Raw genomic sequence first — 25,242 nt, forward strand, 5'->3', positions numbered from 1 at the left:
TGACTAGAATAGTATGTAGTAGAATATAGGTATGTTATTGTAGTGGAATATAAGAGCTAGAGCGGTAACTGGAATTAGCCTATTGTAGTGGAATGATATATTGTAGTTTTTAGAGCGCTGATCGACTGGAATATAATGTTGTTGTAATGGAATATATAATGTTAATGTAGTATTTGGTATCTGTGATCGACTGGATTTCGAATATCTTGCATGTTGTTAAATAGTGGAATGTTGTAGTATAGTGGAGCAGACTGCCGTGGTTTTTGGTAGCGGTGAATGGAATAGCATGTGGTAGTGGAATAGAATGTTGTAATGGAACGGTGAATATAATGGAGTAGTTTTTGAGAGCGCGGTGCCTGGAATAAAATATTGTAGCGAAATAGAATGTTGTTATAGTGGAGTAGCCAATGGAATAACCTGTTGTAGTAGTGGAATATAATGGTGTGGTAGTGGCCGTGGTTTTTGGTATAAGCGGTGAATGGAATAGCATGTTATAGTGGAATAGAATGTTGTAGTGGAACGGTGAATATAATGTTGTAGTTTTTGAGAGCGGTGCCTGGAATAAAATGTTGTAGTGGAATAGAATGCTGTTGTAGTTGAGTAGCCTGTTGCAGTGGAATAGCCTAGCTGTTGTAGTAGTGGAATATAATGCTGTAGTAGTGGCCGTGGTTTTTGGTAGGCGTGCGTGGTCGCTGTGGGAGTGCGCGTCGCGGCAGCTTGAGATGGTCGCCATATTGTGTCGACAGTGTCAATAACAATAACAGAGACTTTCCTCCATTCCTGCTGTGCGGTGCGAGGCTTCTGGCCGACCATTATGAACACAGGCCCCAGCAAACACTCCTCGTAGCAATGGCAGCATCTAGAAAATTACAAGGTACGCGGCGCGGCCAGGAATAATGGGTTTGCTCGGCGCTGTGGCTCAGGCAGGGCTGTGGACGAGTGTAAACACAGCCACTAGAAAGGGAATATCAGGACCATGCCTTGCCCCAGGACGCCCCAGACCTCCCGTATGGACGCATAGGGTGCAGGGCTGTAGTACGAGGGTGTATTATCATCGGCGTGGGGTTCAGGGGCCTTCCTTGTCTTAATTCTTTGCGTCTGTGAGCGGGGCAGCCAGGGATGGCGGCGTCCAGCTGAGCGGCCCCCACTGCCTGTCAGGCCCTCGCCCCCTGCACCAGCCTGCCCGCCCTTCCCTCACTACTACAACAACAACAACTACTACTACCATCACTAATACTATAATTGATACTACTACTAATACCAGTACCTCACTCTTAGGCTCGAGTTTGTTCCTCCTGTCATTACTAATACTAATTGGAGTATTAACTCCACTATTTGACCATTATATCAGTGCAGTCACTAAAGATGAAGCCCCCCTTGTGATAGGGGTCAGGGTTTCATGGGGAAGCTTTGAGAGGCCCCTTCCTACATGAGAGTTCTTGGAGTTGGCCCACCAGCACTCCCTTGGTTATCATTTTTATGGGTGAGGCTTTTTACTGAACTGCACTCTGTGAATAAATTTGATGTGTAATTATGGTAAATGTGCATTTTTTGATGGGGCTAATTTTCCATACAATCGCAATTTTTTGCTATATTTCTGATTCTGTTCAGTAGTGTGCAGGGCTCCAGAGTTTGTGCATAACATGCTTTTATATACTAGGATGCCTTCTTAAAGTGCTGATATTTTCTTTTCCTGTGCAAACCTCTTTAGAGTGGGTCCAGTGTTCTGCTGATTTTATTTCCAAAATTCCATAATATGTCAAATTAATAAATCATTTGCATAACAGGTCATTGCTATGACCATGTCTTGTTTTGACGTACATAATCAGTAAAGAGGTGAAACAAAATTGAACCCAAACCAGCCATATAATACCTTTTAACCATAGTTATTTACAGAGCTTGGCTTAAGTTGTTGAAATAGTTACCTATCACTGCTTAATTAGTTAAGAACTATATAGAAACTAACTTAACCAAATCTCAGCCTAATTGATGGTAACTAATTACCATAATAAATTATGGAAAGGCCAATACTGCGAAGAACATGGCTTATAATGGCTCATTTAAATTTAATTGATATTGCTAATTCATATAAACATTATGAGGAATTTTTTAACATTTTCTACAATTTTTCTCAAACACAGGTAAAAATTCAGAATTGCGCTTAGTCGAAGACCAGGCAAGATTAAGGGGTGGACATACTTTAAACTTACAAACTTTGTTGTCCATCCTTAAAGTATATAGGTATCGCACTCCAGTGTTTGACACAATATTTTCTGATTGATCTTTGCACTATTTATCTTAATTTTTTGTTGGATATTGCTCTTTTCTGCAATGGAGGCCAGTATGTTGCAGTTGCTTGTATGGGAAGCAAGGCAGCATTGTGTCCAGTGATAGTGGCAGGGAAGGGAGTGTGGTTCCAGAGAAGTGGCTTTGTTCAGGGTGGAAGTGACAAGGGATGGGTGTGTTGTTTATGATGGGACAGCATGCTTCTGGGTGGTGTCAGCGGTTAGATGGGTGTGTTTTGTTGTGGAGGTGAGGCTGTATGATGCTGGGGATTGTGATGGAGAGTTAGGTGCAAGATTACTAGTGATACTTCCTCAGTCTACTTCTTGGAGTCATAAAATTTCCTCTAGCTATCTGGATCTTTTATTTATTGGTAAGGGCTGTGGCTGCATTAATTGGATAACTGAGAGAATACTATACTCATTAATATAGCATTGATCAAAGTAATGACACTGTGGGTCAAAGAGATACATGGTACAGTGAAAAGGACATTCCAGAGAGGCTAGATTTAGTGGAAACCAAAGAACTAAACATGACTGAGTCTTTGAAATACTTGTTTGATGGGGACCAGTGATCATGTGGTGTTGTGTGGGGGTTGTGGCACCTCTCAAAAAAGTCATAGTCATTGCAGATACAACTACAAGAAAGCAAACTAAATATCTAGTAGTATTTTTAAGTGGGGAAATCAAAGAAACTATATAGAGACACAAGTGGGAAATCTTTATAAACTTTTATAACTTAGGCATGGGAAACCACATACTAAAAGTATGAAGGAGAGAAAATTGAAGAAAGGAATGATTCAACAAAAGGTGTGACAGAAAAAAAAAAAAGTGCAACGTGGATCAAAGAAGAGAAAATGGGAGGCAACAGTAGAACAAAGGAAGAATACAAAAGAGTTAGGAATGAATATGTAAGAATCTGGAGAGAGGAAGAAAGAAACTTTATGATAGGAATAGGTAGGTGACAATTGCGAGGAGGAACCTAAGCTCTTCTATAGTAATGTCACTGGAAAACATAAACAAAGAGGGGATCAACAAGCTAAGAGTGGAGGGAAGGGTTTATGAAGAAACCGTGAAGTAGTGGTTCCCAAGCTTTTCCATGCCCCACACCCCTAGGGAATGTTTGATTAATGTTTGCAATACCCACAAAAGTAACATCACTCATGAAGATTGAGTTTAATTTTTAATATTTGACGTGTCACCCAAAAACACAAGATCATGGGACAGACAGATAAACTGTAGACTGACATAAGGGTAATTTCACATCATGAATTAAAAGATGATGAAGGAATTGATAGTTCTAGAGTGGAATGTGTGGCAGTAATATGGTGCTCACAGAGGAAAGAAACATAACAAAAGTTACAAGACAGAAAGAACACAAAGAGCAGTGAGTCAGTCCCAAGGGTCTTCACATACCAGGAAAGGTTGTGGCTACCATCCCTCAAAGAGAGGAGAGGTGACATGAGTGCAGATGTCATTGTGATGATGAATGGAATTGACATTTTAGATAAAGAGGATCATTTTGTATGGGACTGGGGAGCAACTAGAAGGCATGAATGGAAACTAAAAAAAGAGGCGGTTAAAAGATGTCAAGAAATTGGCTTTCCCAGTCAATGCATTGATCATTAGAATAGCTTGGACAAAGAAGTATAATTTTAAACCAAAAGCTGAACTGAGTTTTTAAAGCTTAGTTTAACTGATTGAGATGGAAGATGGAACCCCATGAGCATTGATCATTTCTTGCAAATCACTACTAGGTAACACTAACACTCAAAACATACATGGTGGATTCTGATAGTCAGCCAGTGCAGTGATACCTCGGAAAATAATGAATAATTAATTAATGGAATCTGGGAAGCAATTTCTTGAGGTATATAGTGTAGGATCCAGCTACTGCATCAGGCAACCCTTGAACTTGAGGACTGAAGACAGTGTGACTTTCAGGGACATTAGGGGGAAAAAATTGCACCTTATTTGCAGTCTAGAATGGTAGCTATATGCTTATTCATTTTTTCATTGTGTTTGTTTAATACTACAGTAGGATCTTTCATAACAGTTTTCAAACAAAATATTAATAGTAATATCAAATATAAATATACAAAGTATTTACAGGAACATTTGGATTTTTTAATATATTATGGGGGGGAGCATCCTGGATTGCATTTGCATCCTACCATTTTGATGACTTAGTCGCCTCTTGCTTCTGGCTCAACCACTTTTGTCAACACATCTTTAAACCTGTCAAAGCCAACCCTTTCAACCAGCTGTTATAAAGGCAAAAATATTACACACTGCAGAGGCTTCAACATAGAGTGCAAGAACTTTTGAGCCATGATAAGGGTAGGCCACTGAGAATTGTTTTACCCATAAAGCATCATGCAAAGTCCGTGACCCCAGGCCCGTAATTTTGCCAGTTTTTTGGGGGGGGGCTAGAGAGCATCATAGGTTCATTGGGGGGGGGTAGCAAGTGAAGTGAGCATGGGGGAATTTTTTTTAATATTAAGCACTTTTAGGAAAACATTGGGGGGGACTAGAGCCCCCTTAGCCCCCCTCCTAAATTACAGCCCTGGACCCAACCCACACCTAAGGACAAAGTTGATTGGTATCCTGGTAGTTCACTGCACTAATGTGCATAATATTCATAATATTCATTCCCACATTGTGGCTCTTGTTCACTATTCTTCTGGTACAACTCTGCTGTGTTTACCTATGGGTCTGGAGGCACAAATGGCACTTTTTGCATTGTTTTTCTCTTGTGCTTGGTTGCAGCCAGGTTACTTACTAGTTCAAAAATGCTCATGCTATACAGTTTAAAGTATTGTGTATTATTATTGTATGGTGATTTTGCCTCTATAACCAGTAGTTGTAAGGGCTGGCTGTGATGGGTTTGATAATATGTTGATGGAAGTGTGTGAGCCAGGCGAGAGGGGCCATTGTGTTGATGAGGCGAGGGGTATGCCACAGTAGCAGCCATGTGCAAGTCAATAATAGGTTTCTTACTATTTCATCCCCCAAAATATGTGGTGATGGAAGGGTTTGAAATAGGATAAATGGGTCCTGGGGAAGTGGCTCCAATTAAATCTTTCTCTATACACGTATTTCATTTATAATCAAATAATATTTTCACTAATAACAGCATTTTTCAGGCACCAGTTAGATGTTATTGGCTACATATTACTGTATATGTATATGAGATTGGTTATTGCTAAGAAAGGAATGTAAAGTTTAGCTAACCACAAAATTTAACAACTAGGATATGCATGCCCCCATCACTGCCAGATAATAGGGGTTCCACATGTTATGAGGGATACGCATCCTCTCTTGGTCAGATATTCACATTCTTGACTTTTTGTCAATGTATCCATTTTCACAACCTGAGGGTAACGATGAGCTCTTCCTTCGCAGGTGAAATTGATCGGTGCCTGAAAAAAGTGGCGGAGGGTGTAGAGCAGTTTGAAGACATTTGGCAGAAGGTACACAATGCTACGAATAGCAACCAAAAAGAAAAATATGAAGCTGACCTCAAGAAAGAAATCAAGAAGCTTCAGAGATTACGGGATCAAATCAAGTCCTGGCTAGCCTCAGGTGAAATAAAGGACAAATCACAACTACTGGAAAACCGGAAGTTAATAGAAACGGTAAGTGGAAATGTTTCTCTCTTCCATGGTGGTGGTGGGGCTGGGAGGCTAGAGCAGTTTATGATCAATTAATCAACTTTTGAAGATAAAAAAAATTACTGTTTAAAGTGAGCTAACTCGGAAATTTAAAAATTATTGGAAATGTCTTTGTCCTGCAGTGGACTAGTAATGGCTGAAGAGGATGATGCGAGATGTGGATTTTCTTTCTTTCATCCTTTTAGCAGCAGATTTCAGTGATCTTTGTTTATTTCCTAATTTTCATATCCCTCTCTTTTGCATTAAGAAACACAGCTCAGCTGTTTGAATTGATTCGTGGTTTGTTATAATATTATTTTTTATATGGAATCAAAATAATTATGTTTAGTTTAATATAATATGTTTAAATTTCAACCATCAATTCTAAACCTACTGCCGTCAGTGAAATGGCATCATGTATATGAATAACTGCTATTTTGAAATTGATTTTGACTTTGACATTAATTTTTCAGCAAATGGAAAGATTTAAAGTGGTAGAAAGAGAAACAAAGACCAAAGCCTACAGTAAAGAAGGCCTCGGTGCAGCACAAAACAAGGACCCAGCTCAGCGGGAAAGGGAAGAAGTGAACAGTTGGCTCAGTTCCTCTATAGACACTTTAAACATCCAGGTTTGTTATTATTTCTTTTGTGTTGTAAAATTTGAATGATCCTTCATGTGTTTTGCTTTATTGAAATTGATAATCATTTCCAAATGTAGAACTGGTGCTTCAATCATTGTTTTTTTTTTCCACAGATGGACCAGTTTGAGTCAGAAATTGAGTCTTTATTGGCAACACAAAAGAAGAAGAAGATGGATAAGGACAAGTCTGACCGAATAGAAGATCTCAAAGAGTATATTGATAGACATCAATATCACATAAAGAAATTGGAAATCTTAATGAGAATGCTTGACAACCAATCCATAGACTGTGACCAGGTTAGTAGTTATGTTGAAGCTTGTGAATGGATAAGATGATTGTTTGTATGAGCCCATGTAATGTAGCACAAATTTTATTCCATCATTGACAGCATTACCTAATATTTGGATCTGTAATTAGTTTTGTAATTTTACTGGGAGTTAACTTTGCATCATTATAAGGACACAATACAGTAAACCAAAAGTCGAACTGTTATTTCCGTTTGTTTTGTACAGACCGTAGGATCTTGCAAATACCTGCTTTCAAAATAACATTTTCAACAATAACAAGTAAGTACATATTTTCCTTAGCTTGTAATATTCCTTTCATATTTTTTACAGATTAAAATGATTAAGGAAGATGTTGAGTACTACATTGAGTCTTCACAAGACCCAGACTTCAATGAGAACCTTGGGTTGTATGATGACATCGACATGGAGGACCTTGACTACCCTACACCAGAAATAACGGTAGGCAAGGTGAGTAGTGTGAAGTAATACAGTAAACAAGCTTGACTAACACCCAGCTTATTTCTGGCTCACAAAGATAATTTGTGAGTTAGAATATAGCTCAAGTACAAGATACTCAAGTTCCATGAGACAGAGTAAGAAAGTATTTCCCTGTATTTCACATCACAAAAGCTATTTAAAGGTGCATAGCTCCTATGCACCCCTTAACTATTTTCACTTATAGCACTCATCTTGTCACGTGTCTTTTGTTGACATCCCGTCTATCCTCTGTGGAAAATTGGTTCATGATGATTTTCATTCATCACTTGTGTGATGACCTTGTTCTTGGAGACTTGGTAAATCTGAAGATATGTAATCTTTCATTATACTTTAATTGGAAAGTGTTTTTGTTCTGCATTTGTATTCAATATAACCCTTTTTAAGCTGGTGTGTCTCTTGTTACTTGTAAATAAGATTGCATGAGTAGTTATGCCCTTAGCTAGTGTTGTATCATTTAGATTTTTTAAACATTGGAAGCAGTTCAAAGGCAACAGAGACAGAAAACAAAAAGCCTGCTAAGCAATGTCTCAGCAGAAGGAAGACAAGGCAAATCTGCAAGAGTCTGAAAGAGGGTCAGTTTTGGTTGGAGTGGTGTCCTGATACTCACCTCTTTAAAGAATTCAAGTCAAAAGAAATACAGATGAAGGAAGGCTGTTCCAGAGTTTACCAGTGAAAGGGATGAAAGATGCTGGTTAACTTTTGCATAAGGGATTTGAATAGCATAGGGATGAGGTAGATTGTTGCAAACAGGAGTGAAAGTTTCAAAAGTAGGTTAACCATTTATAGTAAAGAACAGAAGCTTTAAAAATCTTGATTTGCAGTTATTGGAAATAATTATTGCATGGTAACTTAATTGAGGTGTTCAAATGGTAGATGGTATCTCAAATGGTAATCTAGATAGAGTACCTTAGTAAAAAAAGGCTAATGAGTAAAAGGTTCCAACAAATGTGCTGGAGAACATACAAAAGAAAAAGGTTCACAAGCAGGGCAGTTGATGAACGGAACAAATTTAGCAGCCATGTTATTAGTACAAATATAATTGAAAGTTTCTAAGGCAGCTTCGATAGACTTATGGATGACTTGCCAGATGGTAAATAATTGGTCTTTATGAGCTGCTCTGTGTAAACTGACTAATGTCATCTCGGCTCATATATTTGTGTATCCTTTTGAATGGTGTGAATGTCCTTAAAGTCTCAGCATATTCTAAAGAGGTAGTAATTAGGACAAAGTACTGTTTAGGTAGCTAATATGAGAAGAATTGATTGGGCCTTCAGTATATAAAGTGAGTCCACATCAGTCAGAAAACTATCACCAATCAAGACTGACTGCCATGTCAGCATGTAAATTGACTGCCTTCCAATGTAAAAAGAATCTTATTCTCTTAATTTTTGGGAGCAGTGCTTCTGTGTTCTTTTCCCCATTTGTTTTTTGCCCTTGACTGCCTACACTGCTGTTTAAAAAAAAAAAAAAAAAAAAATGAGTAGCTGGATGAAAGATCTTCCAGATTCATTGAATTAAATGCATGGTTCAGTTGTAAGCTTTTGATGCTACTAGTGCTTAGTTCACAGTAATAAGTAAGTGTTGTAATACTCCAACACAGCAGCTGAGCATGATTTGTTTTTGTTTCCACTTATTAGGTGAGTTAGAAAGGTACCCATGAGCAATAATACTAAAAGCTAACATTGTTTTTAATGTTTTGTTGTGGTAATTGTATGAAAATTGTAGATCACACTACTCAAGTATTTTCTGTATTGATATATTTATTCCTAAATGCTGTTAACTTTTTTGTTTTTAAATCTTTTATAAAACAAACATTGCGGAGTCTACTGAGCGCGATGTTTCCCTTGCAGCATGTGTTGGGAGGTAGCCATGACAGCACGGACGGGTCAACACCATCTTCAGTATGCGGGTCATCTCCGGCGCCGTCCCCTGCAACCAGCCACCCCAATGACCATGATGCCCCTGCCACTCCACATGACAAGAAGAGGAGTAGTAAAAATGAGGACTCCAGATCTATCAGCTCAGTAAGCAGTAATGAAGTTAGTTCCCATTCTAACATCAGTGTCACAGCTGCAGACATCTTGGGCATCTTGAACTGCTTAGTGTAACAGAACTCAAACAGTATCTACAGTGACATTAAAGTTTTTTGGCATTAAAATGTATGGATTTTGTACAGTATTGGTTAAGACGATTATAAATTAATTAGATTTTTTGGACTGTATTTAAACAAGTCTACCCTATCCCATCCATTCTATTTCATACACTCTTGTAGAAAAATCATGAGACTGAATGTAACTGTGAAATCATGTGTTGTACAGCATTTTACGGTGCAGGCAGAGTACTCTCGTCTGCTCTACCTTTGAAATAGTGCCTCTGGAAAATGTAAGGGAGGCCTTTTTCCTGCATTGGACAGTTAAAGGTTGAAAATGCTGCTGCTGCTGATGATATATTAGGAATTTCTCTCTTTTTGTAAGGTCTTAACATTATATTTTGCGAGGGTTATATTCCAAAGGCAGCCTTATTCTTTCCAGAGATTGTTAGAACCCCTTGCTGTGGATCAGGTATGGCCACCACAGTGTTCAGTTGCTCCATCACCCCCATACATATATAGGTCATTCATAGGGGTCATAAATAGAGGGAAAATATGACTTCAAACCAAATTAATGATGTTCCATTAATTTGGTACATTTTTATTAATTTAAAAGTAGAGAGGGGGATTTCCTTCACTAAATACAGCACTTCTTTGACAGGCAAGCCAACCAGTTAAACCTTTGGTAGTAAGACCAGCCACCAACAGTCTGTCAAGTTGCAACAGCCTGACTAACAACAGCAATGCTAATACCAATAGCAGCAGCTCTACGACCGCTGCCACTATTGTCGCTGTTAATTCCAACTCATCATCCAAGGCAACGCCACCTCCATCCACCCCAACTAAACCTGTATCAGGTAAGTTTCTTCTTTATCTCTCGGCATGTATTTAAGTTCAGGTTATGGCAAACAGAAAACCATCTGGTATTACTCCACTTGACTGATGTAAGCTTATTACACCAGACCTCATTATTGTGTGTACTTCACAGGTTCCACTTCTCAATCCACTCCAAACAACAGCAGCACAAGCTCAGGCATTACCAATCATCTTATCACCTCAACTTCACAACATAACAGCACAGGTAAGTATAGATATCTGCTTGTCAGTTTATACTAGACAAAATCATTTTCCAAAAGACTTGTATTAAGGTTATGTTGGATGTTATTTGATGATACATGTTGCTACTTGTCTATTTGTCATTGATGCCATCCTTCCAAAGCAATGCATACAAACTGCATTTTTTGTCATGTTGATTGTTTTGACCATGCTTTAAGATATCCCTCCATATTTCACACAAATTAACAAGCACCCTTTTAGTTATATTCCACTTGTCTTAATTTGGCTGTCATATATTTCTTACGCATGCCTTTTTTTCATTAGTATTTTCTTTACAATTAAATTATTGACTGTACTTAATATTCACACTGCTTCCTGCTTCTTTGTATTGTAACTACTCATTATTCTCAAATGTAGTTCATCATCAGTGTTGATTATTTTTCCATGCTCTGAAAAGTTTGTTGATAGCCATGATGGATTTGTAATGTTGTGATATTTGCTTTGTCCATTACTTGCACAGCACTTATGCCTATCTTTTTCATAGTAATATGTTGATTTCTTCAGCTTTTTACATATTAGCACTAAGGAAGTAGTAGACTTGTTTCTCTGATTCTTAGGTCTTTGGAAAGGAAATTGTCTTTATAAACACATGATAATTTCATTCTAGCATCATGACACATTCATTTCTTATTTAACAAACTTTGCCTTCATCTGTATCCATAATTATACTGAGAAGACAAAGTGACACAGCTATCTCTGAGGTACAGAATGACATGAACGCAGGCTTTTTAAAACTAATGAATGGTGTTGTTGATACCAAAATCCTGATTTCCTTTAGGGATGATGGCAACATTAATATGATGCCATTTATCTGACCTATGGTGCTTTAACTGTGCTACAGGTCTATTTTTCCTTGATGTAGAATTCATTGGGAGGCAGGTGATATTATTTAACCAAAGTTTAATATCACAAACTAATGATTGTATGCTACAATTTTGCAGGAAGACACTCACCTGAATCAAGTGGTGCAATGAATAGCGGTATTGTCAATAACGCTGTTGGAAGTGGCAGCAGTAACAACAGCAGCAGCAGCAGCAGCAGTAGCAGCAGCAGCAGTAGCAGCAGCAGTGGCAGCAGCAGCAGTAGCAGCAGCAGTGGCAGCAGCAGCAGTTGCAGCAATAGCAGTAATAGTAGCAGTGGAAACTCCGTATCCAATAGTACCAGTAGTGGGAGCAGCAGCAGCAGTAATAGCAGCACGAATGGGCCGAGCAGCGGAGTGAACAGCAATGTCAGCGTCACCTCCCCGCAAGGCAGCCTGTCTGGAAGTGCGACCACTACCCCTGCGCTACCCTCCGGGGCCCCCACTCCCTCAACACCAGCATCACATCCTGGCCACACACCAACTATGGTAACTGTGATTGTATTGATTTTGTTCTTTCAACAGACAGACAGACAGATAGACAAACACAAACTCACTAACAGACAGACAGACAGGCAGAAACTCAGCGAAAAACACACTTACACACACACACATGCAAACACAAACAGAGACACACACACAAAAAAACAGACAATACAGACAGACAAACAAACAGGTACTAGATAAAAAACAAACAAGCGTAGAGACACACCCACCGCCAGAAATACAAAAAAATAATTCAGAAAAATTCCTAGAGATTCACCCTTTTGCTATTACCTCACCAAGTTTCACTGGTGTATGCTAAAAAATATTTATCTTGGGTTTAAGAGACGAAAGCCCACTGCTTAGTTTACATCTGGGTAGTCTACATCTGGGTCAGAGCCAAAAGACAGGCATTTCAACACAGCCTTTGTTTATAATTTTTAATTTTACTAATTTATTGGGTCCACTATTTTCCAAAGAAAATTGTGGAAGTAAGTAACCTTTTGTGTCAGCTTGTACAGCTCTTGGAATTTTTTCTTTATTTACAATTGTTTCAATCTTTTTTATTTCTGTCAACGTCTATCCTCTAACATTTTAGAATTTGCACTAAATTAGAGAAAGTTTATATTTCTGGCAGTGTCTGTCTTCTAACATCTAAAAATTTGCACTGAATTGGAGAATGTTAGTATTTCTGGCAGTGTCTGTCCTCAAACATCTCAGAATTTGCACTAAATTGGAGAAAGTTTGTATTTTGGGCAGTGTCTGTCCTTATACTAATAAGAATATACACTAAACTTGAGAAAGTTTCCACTTCTTATCAAAATGAATATATTTTTATATCCACACAGTAACAATACATACATCCATGCTGTTTTTACTATGAACAGACAACAAATCACTGCAATTGAGAATGTTTATCTTTTCTAGTACTTTTTTCAGCGCTTTAGTTTTTGACTGATATACACGCATACACATGAAGCAAGAGGAGCATTTTATTGCACATGTTTCCTCATTTTTGTTCCGTGTCAAACATCAATAAAATATTTTTATAAAGATTTTTTAGGGGAAAAAAAAATGCAACTTGACATGACACTTCACCTGAGGTCAACACTGTACGGGTTAAATTATATAGTACTTTACTAACATTAGATTTGTTTTGTTTTCAAGTGTTAGTGAATTCTCAAGAAGAATTGGTACTTGGAAAAACAAGTAATATGATTGTTGTTATTTTTATTATTATTATTATTATTATTATTATTATTATTATTATTATTATTATTATTATTTTTGTTATTATTGCTAATGTTATTGTATTTATTTTGGTCTGGATGAATTTTATTTGGATCATTATTTGCAACAGTCTTCAGTACAGTATTCTTCCATTAACTTTACTTTCTTATTATCTTTTCCAGAACTCTGCAGAAACAGCAGTATCTTTGAAGGTGATAGCTCAGAAGAAAGTCAATGAAGTAAACTCTTCATCAATACCATCATCAGGTTTGTGATTTTCTTCATTTGTATTTCATTGAATGACAAACTCTGTGGTGCCTTCACACAGACAATATAACCATTTTAATTTATTTTTTCTGTTCCAGTCACACTTTTGTACCATAATTATATTGCCACAATTCCTTCAGGCTCAATTTTTCTTGTCAACTTGACATGTTTCATTAACAAATATTCTTTCACCATAAGAGGATGCTTAAATAAACATAGAGAGTTAGAAGGAAAGAGAAAACGAATTTGATTCAGTAACTAACAATACATGAATGATGATGGATGTCCATTATCATCCACTATCTACAAAACAGTTTTTATTTATTTTTATATATTTATTTATTTATTTTTTTTTTTTTTACATGTGGTCTATAGCGCCGGTTGGCTAATTCATATTGGCCTGATGGTCGGCCCAAGCCCGTCATGGTGCAGGCAATTTTTTATAGTGGCGCCATTGTTATTGGCTCATGCTGCCCCCTGGGGCTCATTCTTGATTTCACTTGTGCTGTACAGCTTCTAGAGTCCAGGTTGATGGGTGGTCTTCAGGACAGCATGTGGGTAGTCTTAGGCCGCTCAGCGGTGACTGAAAAATCCCAGGTGGTTAGTGGCGGTTATTTGAAAGTATCCTTTTTTATTTTCACTAGCATAGAAATCTATCAACTTGTTGTTTTGATGTGATTTTAAAGACACACTATTCTTTCTTTACAGTGTTGGATGGTAATAACTGTGTCGTGAGCAGCAGTAGTAGTACCACCACCACCAACACCAACAGCAACAACAACACAACCAGCACTACCTGTTCAACGAAGAACACAGGAACCTCAGAAGCTCATATTCCTCCACTATTAGGTGTTGCTCCACTTGGTCCAGCACAACTGACAGTAGAACATGAGTTACAGTTTAAAATGTTACAAGCGGCCTTTTTTCACATGCCTCATCCGTCCGATTCGGAAAGATTGAGACTGCATTTGCCGCGCCAGCCCTGCCAGACACCGCTATACTACCCACAGGTTAGTTTGTGGGGAAAACGCTGATGAATCACTTGGTATTTCATACTGTGTTCTTTGCCCTCACTGGCTGGTAAATTGATTAAATATTGATAGTCTCTGAATATGATTGTAAACTTGCATATGCAGTAGTTATTTACACTCATAGCATTGAACCTAGAGTGGTTCACCAAATTTTTGAAAGAAAATAATACATTACATTGTACTGTGTCTTTTAGTCATGAAAAGTAAAGGAAATACTGAATCCCCCTTTGAGAGCCTATTTTGTCTATATAGACTCTTTAGACTGTTCAGCTTTGTGATGGCAGTTTTGATGATAATAGTAATAGTATTGATAAATGATATGATTGATAATAATGCATGAGTAATTTCGTGCGAACACATTGTGACGAAGTTGGAATGTTACTAGAACTAAGATTAACTGAAAATTGGTTGCATCTGTATAACACTGCATCATACAACCTAATATTCAGCTTCGTTTAGTGAACAATTTTGATTGCCAGTCTCATTAATATTTGCTGTACTTGTGTTGTGTTTGGATTGAGTGTGCTGAGAGGGAGTGCCAGAATAAGGAGAGATGGAGACGCTTCTCCCATGGCCACCCCCTGGAGGGAAGTTCCCGCAAGGGAGCTGGGTGTCAGAGATATAGATAGATAGATAGTGTTAACCCTCTTCATTACATAGTGGCCACAGCAGCTACTGGAGGCAGTAACTCAAACTGCATTTAGACTCCCTTTTTGCTGTAGCCTCCCCATCTATAGACAACCACTAGCTGCTGACAGGGTAGGCATTATGTTTTGAAAGGAATCCTTTTCTTTTCTTGTTCAAGGCTTTACAGAAGCTGATTGTTCATGTATTAATTCCTTTTTTCAGGTCTCACCACCAATGTCAGATACAGTCGACTTCTTCCAGAGGCTATCCACCGAAACTCTCTTCTTTATCTTTTACTACATGGAAGGTACCAAAGCCCAGTACCTTGCTGCCAAAGCACTAAAAAAGCAATCGTGGAGATTTCACACCAAATACATGATGTGGTTTCAGCGGCATGAGGAACCAAAGGCAATCACAGATGAATATGAACAGGTTAGTGGCCATGGTGATTTTTTTATATCTTTTAACCATTTTCTTTTAGAAATATATTTATGTATATATGACAGCTCAAAAATTCCTGGATCAACTGCATATGGTTGAGAGAATACTACATAATTAGGTATAAGCATAGCTGGGCGTTATTGCGATAAGTTATCGTGATGCTAGTACAGCCTCTCTGTATTTCGCAGGCACAACTAACTGCAATTTCCTTTCACCCGAGGGAGAGATAATCTGCCTATAAATCAAGCCACGCTGCTTGATAAAACTGACGCGGTTCTCGTTCAGCTGAATGACACTGTTTTCCTGCAAACATTTGCGTACGCCGTGCAGGGTGTCGTCTCTTTCCACCTCCTTCCTGACGTCCTCACTGTTAGTTAGATCTCCAAGAGATGTAACCATGAGAGGCCTAACAGTACTCTTACGCTTAGCAGCTGCTCGGGTCACTACCGCTGCACCAATCTGAGGTTCACCTTTTCCTACCCAACCTTTACTCAGATTCAACTAATCATCGTACTGATTAGTGGCTGCGCCGGCCACTAGTCATGGATTCTGCGCCGCATCGCGAGACTGGCCATTCATGGAAGGCACATGTGTCGAACCCTGCTTTCTACCATAATAATCATGCTGCGGGGCACTTTCTTGTCTTACTGCAGCATTTTTGTGCCACTTATTACCCTGATACGGTTGCGACCCATAACTTCCAGTCTTCGGGCGCGGTACATAACGTTGGTTACTTTTGGCTGAAGGCCACGCGTGGCTAATCACACCAGGGTTGGTGGCGACGCCTGAACCAATCTTTCTAGGGACTTCACTCGGCATGTTATTGCTTTTAACTACAGGCCTTTTCGTCCTACTGCAGGCCTCAAAATAGGAATTAGCCATTTCTTTCATAACTTCTAATTTCCTCACCTTGTCTATCTTGAGCCTCGTGACTAATTCATCTGGGCAGGATTTTATGTACTGCGCACGCAAGATTAGGTCCTTCACACCTTCAATTGTCTCATCAGCACCGTCTTTCTTGAGCCATTGATCTAAGTACCCCTTGAGGCGAGCAGCAAATTGAATTGCTGTCTCATCATCATTTATGGAGGCAGAGGAGAACTGATTCTTTAAATCATCAACAGACATTCCATAAGCTGCCAATAATGCCTCCTTCATATCTTTATACTCATGAGAGTTATCATCCAATCTATGAATTACCTCCAAAGCTTTACCTTCAAAAAGACTCATGAATTGCACACGCTTGGTGACCTCGTCATATTGCATTAAGTTAGCAGCTTCCTCAAAACACAAAAAACAATTTTGTCACCATCTTTGAAATGATTAAGCTTTAGCTTTGGAGAAACTGCTGTATTATTCTGAGAGTTATTACCATTCCCATTATTTGCCGCTAGCTCGGCCATTTTTAGTGCATGGGCCTCCTTTTCTCGTTCTCTCTCAGCTTCTAGTTTCCGTAATTCTAGCTGGTATTGATCCTTTTCTCTCTCTCTCGCTTTCTCTTGCTCCTTGATTATGTAATCTCTGGCTTCTTTAGCATTGTACCCTAACACTTCCGCTTCCTCTTTCCACTGTGATACAAACATCTTGTGAGATAAATACTTCGAGCCTAACAGCCAATACTTCGCCTATGGAGTGTGAGGTCAGTCCCTGTTCGGGCGCCATTTTATGTGGGGTTCTTGAAAGGTCTGGACTTCCGAAAATCCCGTAAATTCTCAGCAATAAAAAAATATAAAATAAAATAACTGAAAATTGAGTTATCAGACTCACAGCCCCTCTAGTCCTTATTATTTAAATATCTGACTAATCACATCTCTCATAGGGTAAGCAAAGCCAGATAAACGTGCTCTTAAGTTTATTGAAAACAACAAAGAAACTCGCTGGAAATTAAGAATAATTAATTAACACCAAGCACACAGCAACCTAGTAGCTGTGCTAAAACATCCTAGCAAATGGTTACTTAGCTGTAGCTGGAAGAAGGGGGAAGCCACACCCTGATCTTCCTCGTGGTCCGTTAGGCCTGGAGTCCTTCTGTCCTCTTCTCGTTCCTCACTGCAACGCACCGTGCCCTCCTTCCTCCCACGGGCTTCCCTAGACCTGAGTATACAATCACTCTGGAATTGTGGATACTAGAAGGCAGGAAAACCCCACGATGGAGAACATGGACGTCCGCTCGCGTCGAAGTCTGGGCAGGAGATGGCTGGAAGATGGTGGCCGTCCCACAATGCTCCGTGCGCGTCGGCCGTGGTCAAGATGCCAGCTCTCGCCATACTCACATCTCGTTTTCTGTGCAACACTTACGCTAAAACACCCTAACGGCTATGGAATTGTTATTTATTAATAACCTAACACATGCAATTGGTCATAGTGGATCATGCATCCCACACATAGCTCAGTGTTGGCCGCCATAACGAAATTATTTGAAAAGCTTCTGTTTCCCGCCTGCTAGTGTTTCTTCCTGCTCTCTCAGTCAAAATGGCGGGGACTCCCGCGGTAACTTTCCATAGGCCACTCCCTGAATAATGAAATCATGACAATATATATATATATATATATATATATATATATATATATATATATATATATATATATATATATATATATATATATATATATATATATATATATATATATACATACATACATACAGTAGAGCCCCATTTAGCACGAGAATTAGGTGGATGAACGCGGTCGTGCCAACTGAATTCGCGCTAATTGAATAAAGTAACCAATATGAAAAAAAATATTTGGTGCACACGTGGGTCTGACTTTTGGGTTTGATAATTACTCAAAATAATCACTCACATTAAAAAAAAAAAACTATGATTGGCTGAGCTCTGAAAACACGCTTGTGATTCGCTGGGAGTCCGATGACGTCATCGTCGGTGCTCACCCGGTCAGCGGCCTCGCTGCCTTAAGGCAGTATCACACTTGGACAACCGGCAAATCCCCGGGTGTGCATCACACATGGCCAAGGTCAGTTGCTCGTATCCGCATCCACAACGTAAACAAAGCAATTGCCCTGTATTAACATGGCGTCGTCTGCTAAAGTAAGGGCTCTCGCAGCTTGTGCCACGCATCATGGCGGCTTGTGCTGCGCCTCATGGCGGCTTGTGCTGTGCATCACGTTAGCTTGTGCTGCACATCATGGCGACTTGTGCCGCACATTATGGCGACTTGTGCCGCGCATCATGGCGGCTTGTGCCGTGCATCATGGCGGCCTGTGCCGCGCATCATGGCGGCTTGTGCTGTGCATCACGTTAGCTTGTGCTGCACATCATGGCGACTTGTGCCGCACATTATGGCGACTTGTGCCTCGCATCATGGCGGCTTGTGCCGCGCATCATGGCGGCTTGTGCTGCGCATCGTGACAGCTTGTGCCGTGCATCATGGTGGCTTGTGCTGCTCATCATGGCGGCTTGTGCTGCTCATCATGGCGGCTTGTGCTGCTCATCATGGCGGCTTGTGCCGCGCATCATGCCAGCTTGGCGCAATTTTCAAAATTCAGTCGTGGTGGCTGCTCGCGTTAACTGAGGCTTTTGCGCTAATTAATTTTTTTCTTGGTAGATGGTGGCTCGTGCTAATTGCGGTTCGCGCTAACTGATCTCGCACTAAGTGGGGCTCTACTGTGTATATATATATATATATATATATATATATATATATATATATATACACACACAGGTAACTCGATTTACGCGAGTATTGTGTCCTTGAAGAGGTCGTGTAAATCAAAAACAATGTAAACTAAACAAGAGGTAGGTTTCTATCAAAAAATAAATATTCACTTCATTCAGTGGAGAGAGAGAGAGAGAGAGAGAGAGAGAGAGAGAGAGAGAGAGAGAGAGAGAGAAATATCCATATCACTGAGATATCCACTCAGGCACTCCGTCTCAGCCTCACTCGTGTGAGGAAGAAATGAGGGACACCATGAGTGACTGGCTAGTATTGGTACCGGTACCGAGCAGTCTGGTACCGGTAACGTACCATATAGCTGGTACCAAGTGGCGCGCGGGAAGAACTGAGCTCAGCTGTGTGGCCGCGGCACTGTGTGAGTCCAGTTGCATGAGACATCTGGTGGCCACTTCATAAAATATCGTGTATAAGTGGAAAAAACGTGTAAATTAAACATTTATTTGGATTATGGACCCCGCATTATTTCAAAAACACATAAACCAAACTCGCGTAAATCGAGTTACTTGTATATATATATATATATATATATATATATATATATATATATATATATATCTATATATACAGTCACCTCACTGCTCATGGGTCTCACCCATCATCGCTGTTTCGCGTGTCAATTCAATTGTGACCCCCCCCCGCTTATACGCGGCCCCAGTTTCGCGTATACGCGGATGCATTGACGCTAAATAGGAAGGCAGAGAGGAGGGGGGAAGGGAGAGAGGAGGGAGGAAGGCAGAGAGGAGGGAGGGAGGGAGGCAGAGAGGAGGGAGGGAGGGAGGCAGAGGAGGGGGAAGGGAGAGGGAGGAGGAAGGCAGAGAGGAGGAGGGAGGGAGGCAGAGAGGAGAGGGAGGGAGGCAGAGAAGAGGGGGAAGGAGAGGAGGGAGGAAGGCAGAAAGGAGGGAGGAGGGAGGCAGAGGAGGGGAAGGGAGAGAGGAGGAGGAAGGCAGAGAGGAGGGAGGGAGGCAGAGGAGGGGAAGGGAGAGAGGAGGAAGGCAGAGAGGAGGAGGAGGGAGGCAGAGAGGAGGGGAAGGGAGAGAGGAGGGAGGAAGGCAGAGGAGGAGGGAAGGGAGAGAGGAGGGAGGAAGGCAGAGAGGAGGGAGGAAGGCAGAGAGGAGGGAGGGAGGGGGGCAGAGAGGAGGGGGGAAGGGAGAGAGGAGGGAGGAAGGCAGAGAGGAGGGAGGAAGGCAGAGAGGAGGGAGGGAGGGAGGCAGAGAGGAGGGGGGAAGGGAGAGAGGAGGGAGGCGGGGCAATGGACGTTAGGTTGCTCCTGAGTGACGCCACGTTAGACTGTGACGTCATGCTTTCCTATTGGCCAGCAGCTCACTCAGGGACGACTGCTATTGGTCGAGATTTTCTCATAGCAACATTATCCTAAAAAAAAAAAATTCACGCGCCGCCACACTGCAGTGTTGCCAGATTGGGCTACTTATCGCAAATTGGGCTACTTTTGGGTCTTCTGTGCTACTAAATTTTGACCCCAGGGTGAGTGTTGATTACATATTGTTGTCTAACAAGGTCTTGTCTCATTTCAGTCATTAAAAAGAACGAAAAAAACATGTTTTATATGACGTGTCAGAGGTGACTTCCCCAAATGCATATTTTCCCATAGGGTTATAGTCCAGCCGGGTTTCATATCAGACGCGCCGAAGTCCGGGAACGAAATACCCGCGAACGGCGGGGGATGACTGTATACACACACACACACACACACACACACAGTCGTCCCTCAAACAGTACGGCTTCGGTTTTATACAGGTTGTCATGGAAGATTTTTTTAGGATTTTTATATTTCCCACTTGTCGCACAAAGTAGCCCTGGCATGAGTGGCAACACTGTTCTACCAAAACACCTGCTGAAAGCACCCCAATGCGTTCGAGATAGGTGTTCACCTTGGAGAAGAATTCAGATTTAGGAGAAGTTACGTTTTGGGATGAGTTACTTTGCCATAGGGAGAGCATACCACGTGAATGAGAGCAGTGTTGGCTGTATCTATCATCTTGGGTCTTGGTCTTAGTTCGGGAGGTAGTTGTCCCTTTCGGTCCCAACTACAGCCTTTGAAACGGCTTATTCCCTTGGGGCAAACACCCTGAAAATCATAGTGAAAAAGAAATTCTTGCTGCAGTAACTGCCAGTGCTCCAAGAGTGCTGCAAGAGTGGAGATAAAGGCCGTCCTTTTACTAAACCTCGTCGTTGTTATTGTAATGGCGTCTCACTTGTAGCAAAATGGCATACGCTGATCTTCCTGGCGACGTTTAACATGCATTACTAGCTGTCCTGACTGATGAACTCCTTACAACAGAAGATGAAAAGGAAGCTGCAGTGGTTATGGTGGCACAGAGAAGTGAAATGCAATGGAAACACTTTTATGTGTTTGTTTGGGCTGCCATATTTGCTGATGATGTCATCACAGCACGAAGGCGCTCCACCTCTCAAAGCCGGGAGTGATAATCACTACTTTTTTCCGCCTCTCAGAAAATAACGTCTCCTCCCTACTGCGCATGCGTGGCCCGGGCGCCCGGTGTTGTATGAAGAAACTTCGGGGTATGAAATATCTTCGGTGAAGAAATTTCATATTTAGATCATCAATATTAAAACACTAGGTATTTTTTTATGTTAGACTCAAAAATTACTATATCAAAGAGAAAAATCATTTAACTTTGCCCCCAAAATAATTATTCACTGCTTGAAATTTGTGATCCCATTGTAAAGAGCGCAAACAGGGACCAGCGGCTTGTGTTATCACGTGGCGGCGTGGCGCGTGGCCTCTCAGCTGCGTCCCGAGTGACGGAGTGAGTGCCAGTGTTCCGGTTCCCAGTGCTTCAGTGCTTCTTTACTGAAGTAACTGTTACAGTGTTAATGATGATAAGTAAGAATAGCTGAATAAGTAGTGATGGGCCAGTTTACAGGAGACCAGTGTTTGTAAACAAAAGTGCCAGCTTTTGATGGAGGGGATGCCAAATAATACAACACCAGTTCAGGCGTTTCTAGTATTATCGTCCATATGTACGTGCCAATGTGTGGTTTTCAGGTTGTGTAAGTTTTCTAAAATACAGATAATGATAATTTGAATTCATCTATGTTTTTTATTTGAAATATCAATATAGTATCGTTTTTGCCTATTGGACTTATTGCTAGCTAGTATCAGAATTGTGGATTTATATTGGGTATCGGTTATCGCCTATATTTGTGTCTCCAGTTAACGAATATTGGTTATCAACATTATCAGTTATCGGGTATCGGGAATGAGGTTTTCTGTTATTGTGCCCAGCTATGGGTATAAGATCTTTTGAAAAGCATTCATGAAGGCTACACACTTTTTGGCATTAAGTTACTATCTACCATCTACTTCTTTTTTTTCTTTTTTTATGTTCTCGTCTGTGGGGGGGCACATCCCACTGCCTTATCGCTTTTTTTTTCTTTTTTCTGGCAAGTCATTGACATTTGCATGTTAAACACTTTTGTCTTTATGGTAATTATGGTACGGCAGGTGTATTATGGTGTAGTTAAGTTGGCATTTTGTTATCTCCTAGTTATCCACTTGGAAGTTTCAGTTTTTAAAGTGACTCTTTTAGCATGTTAATTCATGGAAATTTGCAGCTTTAAAATTTTTATTTTTTGTTTGTATTTCTTTTCAGGACATGCATATTTACTTTGGGAATACTTTTTACATGATTATTTCTCCTTTCCAGGGCACGTATATCTACTTTGACTATGAAAATTGGGGCCAGAGGAAAAAAGAAAATTTCACTTTTGAATACCGGTTCTTGGAAGACCGGGATCTGAACTAAGATTCTGCTGTTCACCAAGGATCTCATTCACACTTCCCTTGGCACACTTTCCACACTGAGGGTAGCTGTGCTATACTGAGTGATAATTATTCATATTGTAAGTGAAAGAAGGGGATGCCAGAGGGGGCTTGGGAAGGACCAAGGTAGGCTGTTAGGGAGAATATTTTTCCTTCATCAGACCAGACCTCATCCCAGCCCTATCACTACCCGTGTTGTTCACTGCGTCCCAGTAAAGTCAAGTGTCATGGCTGCCACAACCACTGTTATACCATGATATGTGATAGTCTCATCTATTCCATTTGTAATTTTTTTGTAAAATCTTTCCCCTCCCAAATAGAGCATATCTATTTTTACTGAGGAGTTGTTTCTTGCCCATACCACAGACTTGTGTCCCTCTTGGTGGTCCACAAGGTTTGCAAGCTTGAGTTGAGTACAATTACCTACACACACACACACACACACACACACCACTCTTTGATCTCATCCTTCAAACTCTAGGGTTTAGATTTGTAAGTTTGTGCATTATTCAATTTTGCTCAAATATCTGGATGCAGCATTCTGTGCTGGTAGTATTTTGTTGCCAACCAGTATTATCCATCTTTTTTTCAAGGCTAAAATTACAATTTGCATTGCTCGGAGATCTGTGATGCATCAGTCTCTCAACCATTCTAGTTTTACATCATATTTTTATACCTCAGATTGATGTTCCTTAACAACCAGGAATGTTGGACTGGTTGCATTACTGAATCACTTATACAAATTCTTGAAGCTGTCATAGGGTTCATTACTTTGTTTCGAATGTATAATATGTTGCAGTACTTAATTTAACAAACCATTAAACTTACGGGCAAGATCAGCATCGTTACTTTAGTACAAATCAATCTTTTTTCTCGCCTTCTTATAAAGTTTCCATGTTGAAATTTGGTTTTATTGTTTAGTGATGAAGTATGTAACAGTACAGCACTGCTGCCTGATGAAAATGAAGAAGTCTGGTGGCCTGGAGTCATAAGATGTTAGTTGGTCTTTTTAGTTTCATTGTCACTCAGGGTGAAAGAGGTAGACTTCTCCCAAGAATTTATAACTGGCTAGGAATTTTAAACTTGGTTGTTTTCAGTACAAGATGGTTATAATAGAGCAGTTCTGACAAAAAATATATATTTTCATTGTTTTGGTTTTGTATGCAGTTGTATTTGTACTTTTAATTGAGGTTTGAATTCTTTACAATATTCCCTTGAAACTAATTTTGAAGACCAAAATTTCTATTTGATATATTGAAAAATTCATAATTTATTTATAGCAAAATTAGGGGAAAGATCTATATTTCTCAGATAAATAAGTTTATCATAATGTAGCACTAAGAAAAATATTCCAATAATTTATTGTGGGATGGCGTACATTTTTCATTAATTCTAACATTTGCAAGTAGAGGATTTCTTTGTTGAGAGAGTCAGTCACTTGCTCAAAGCAAAGATACAACTGACATACTTATGGAAGCCCCCAGACATCCAAGTGTCCAGCAAAGGAGTAGGATTATGTAGATAGTGTACAGTCGTTGTAGACTTTTTATACAGTGTAAATGATATTTTTATACTGTCCTTGACATCCCTACAGTGGTATGCAGTGTAGATGGAAGGGACAACCTTTTTTGGTTGATTTGGAACATCATCTGTGTGTATGTCTGAAAAGTATGCCTTTGAGCTGTGAGTCATGACATCAATGGATATGTGTATCTCTTGTCAGTGTCAGAAAGCCTAATTTTCCTATACATTCTACTTGAGAAATTGTGCCTCAATTTACGCCTGTTAGAGAGAGATATCCATTGATTTTATTGCTTCCAGTATTTGCATAATTTTATGTTGAGGTTGGCTTCTAATCATCAAGGACTAAACCCAAACTATCTTACAAAACTTCTAAACTTTGAAGGTTTAGAGTAGAAAATATATTCATTTTTCTTTCCTCCCAATCTGTTGTTCATGGGATGTGAGAGTGGTTGTGGTGTCATGGAACAATGGGAGAAACAACACAGTTTGAGAATAGAGGACAAAGGTGTTTATATAAAAGTGATATAAAATACACTCTATTTCCTGTGGAGTGGAGTATCTTATTTTTCCCAATATAATTTTATTGATTTAAAGTGAATGGTTTGTATGTTTTTCCTTAACCCTTACAAGGCAGGTCCTTATAGGTTCTGTACATACACCATGCATTCCTGCCATGGTTTGTTCACAAGGGTTGTTTGGGACCATTGTGCAGTGTA

General features: G+C 40.0%; 1 protein-coding gene across 2 annotated transcripts; it reads left to right on the top strand.

Annotated features, from left to right (window-relative positions):
• Positions 1–686: 686 nt before the first annotated feature.
• On the top strand, positions 687–25,129 carry LOC127005913 (CCR4-NOT transcription complex subunit 3-like). 2 transcript variants are annotated; one of them, XM_050875298.1, is made up of 13 exons: positions 687–874; positions 5,688–5,920; positions 6,409–6,564; positions 6,690–6,872; positions 7,194–7,331; positions 9,212–9,385; positions 10,112–10,307; positions 10,439–10,531; positions 11,508–11,914; positions 13,321–13,405; positions 14,114–14,415; positions 15,286–15,495; positions 22,887–25,129. In XM_050875298.1, the coding sequence occupies exons 1-13, from the start codon at positions 850–852 to the stop codon at positions 22,983–22,985; spliced, it is 2,301 nt and encodes a 766-aa protein (XP_050731255.1). In that variant the 5' UTR covers positions 687–849; the 3' UTR covers positions 22,986–25,129. The 2 variants fall into 2 exon arrangements, with proteins under 2 accessions (XP_050731255.1, XP_050731256.1); XM_050875299.1 differs by having other exon boundaries at positions 7,194–7,322.
• Positions 25,130–25,242: the final 113 nt, after the last annotated feature.

This window comes from Eriocheir sinensis, chromosome 31 (genome assembly GCF_024679095.1).
Source record: "Eriocheir sinensis breed Jianghai 21 chromosome 31, ASM2467909v1, whole genome shotgun sequence".
NCBI classification, from domain to species: domain Eukaryota; kingdom Metazoa; phylum Arthropoda; class Malacostraca; order Decapoda; family Varunidae; genus Eriocheir; species Eriocheir sinensis.

Excerpts from the sequence above, each read along its gene's own strand:
- LOC127005913 (XM_050875298.1), top strand. The coding sequence starts at position 850 with ATGGCAGCATCTAGAAAATTACAAG. Across the intron at positions 7,332-9,211 it reads CAGAAATAACGGTAGGCAAG|CATGTGTTGGGAGGTAGCCA; the intron begins GTGAGTAGTGTG and ends TTTCCCTTGCAG. Across the intron at positions 9,386-10,111 it reads ACTCCAGATCTATCAGCTCA|GCAAGCCAACCAGTTAAACC; the intron begins GTAAGCAGTAAT and ends CTTCTTTGACAG.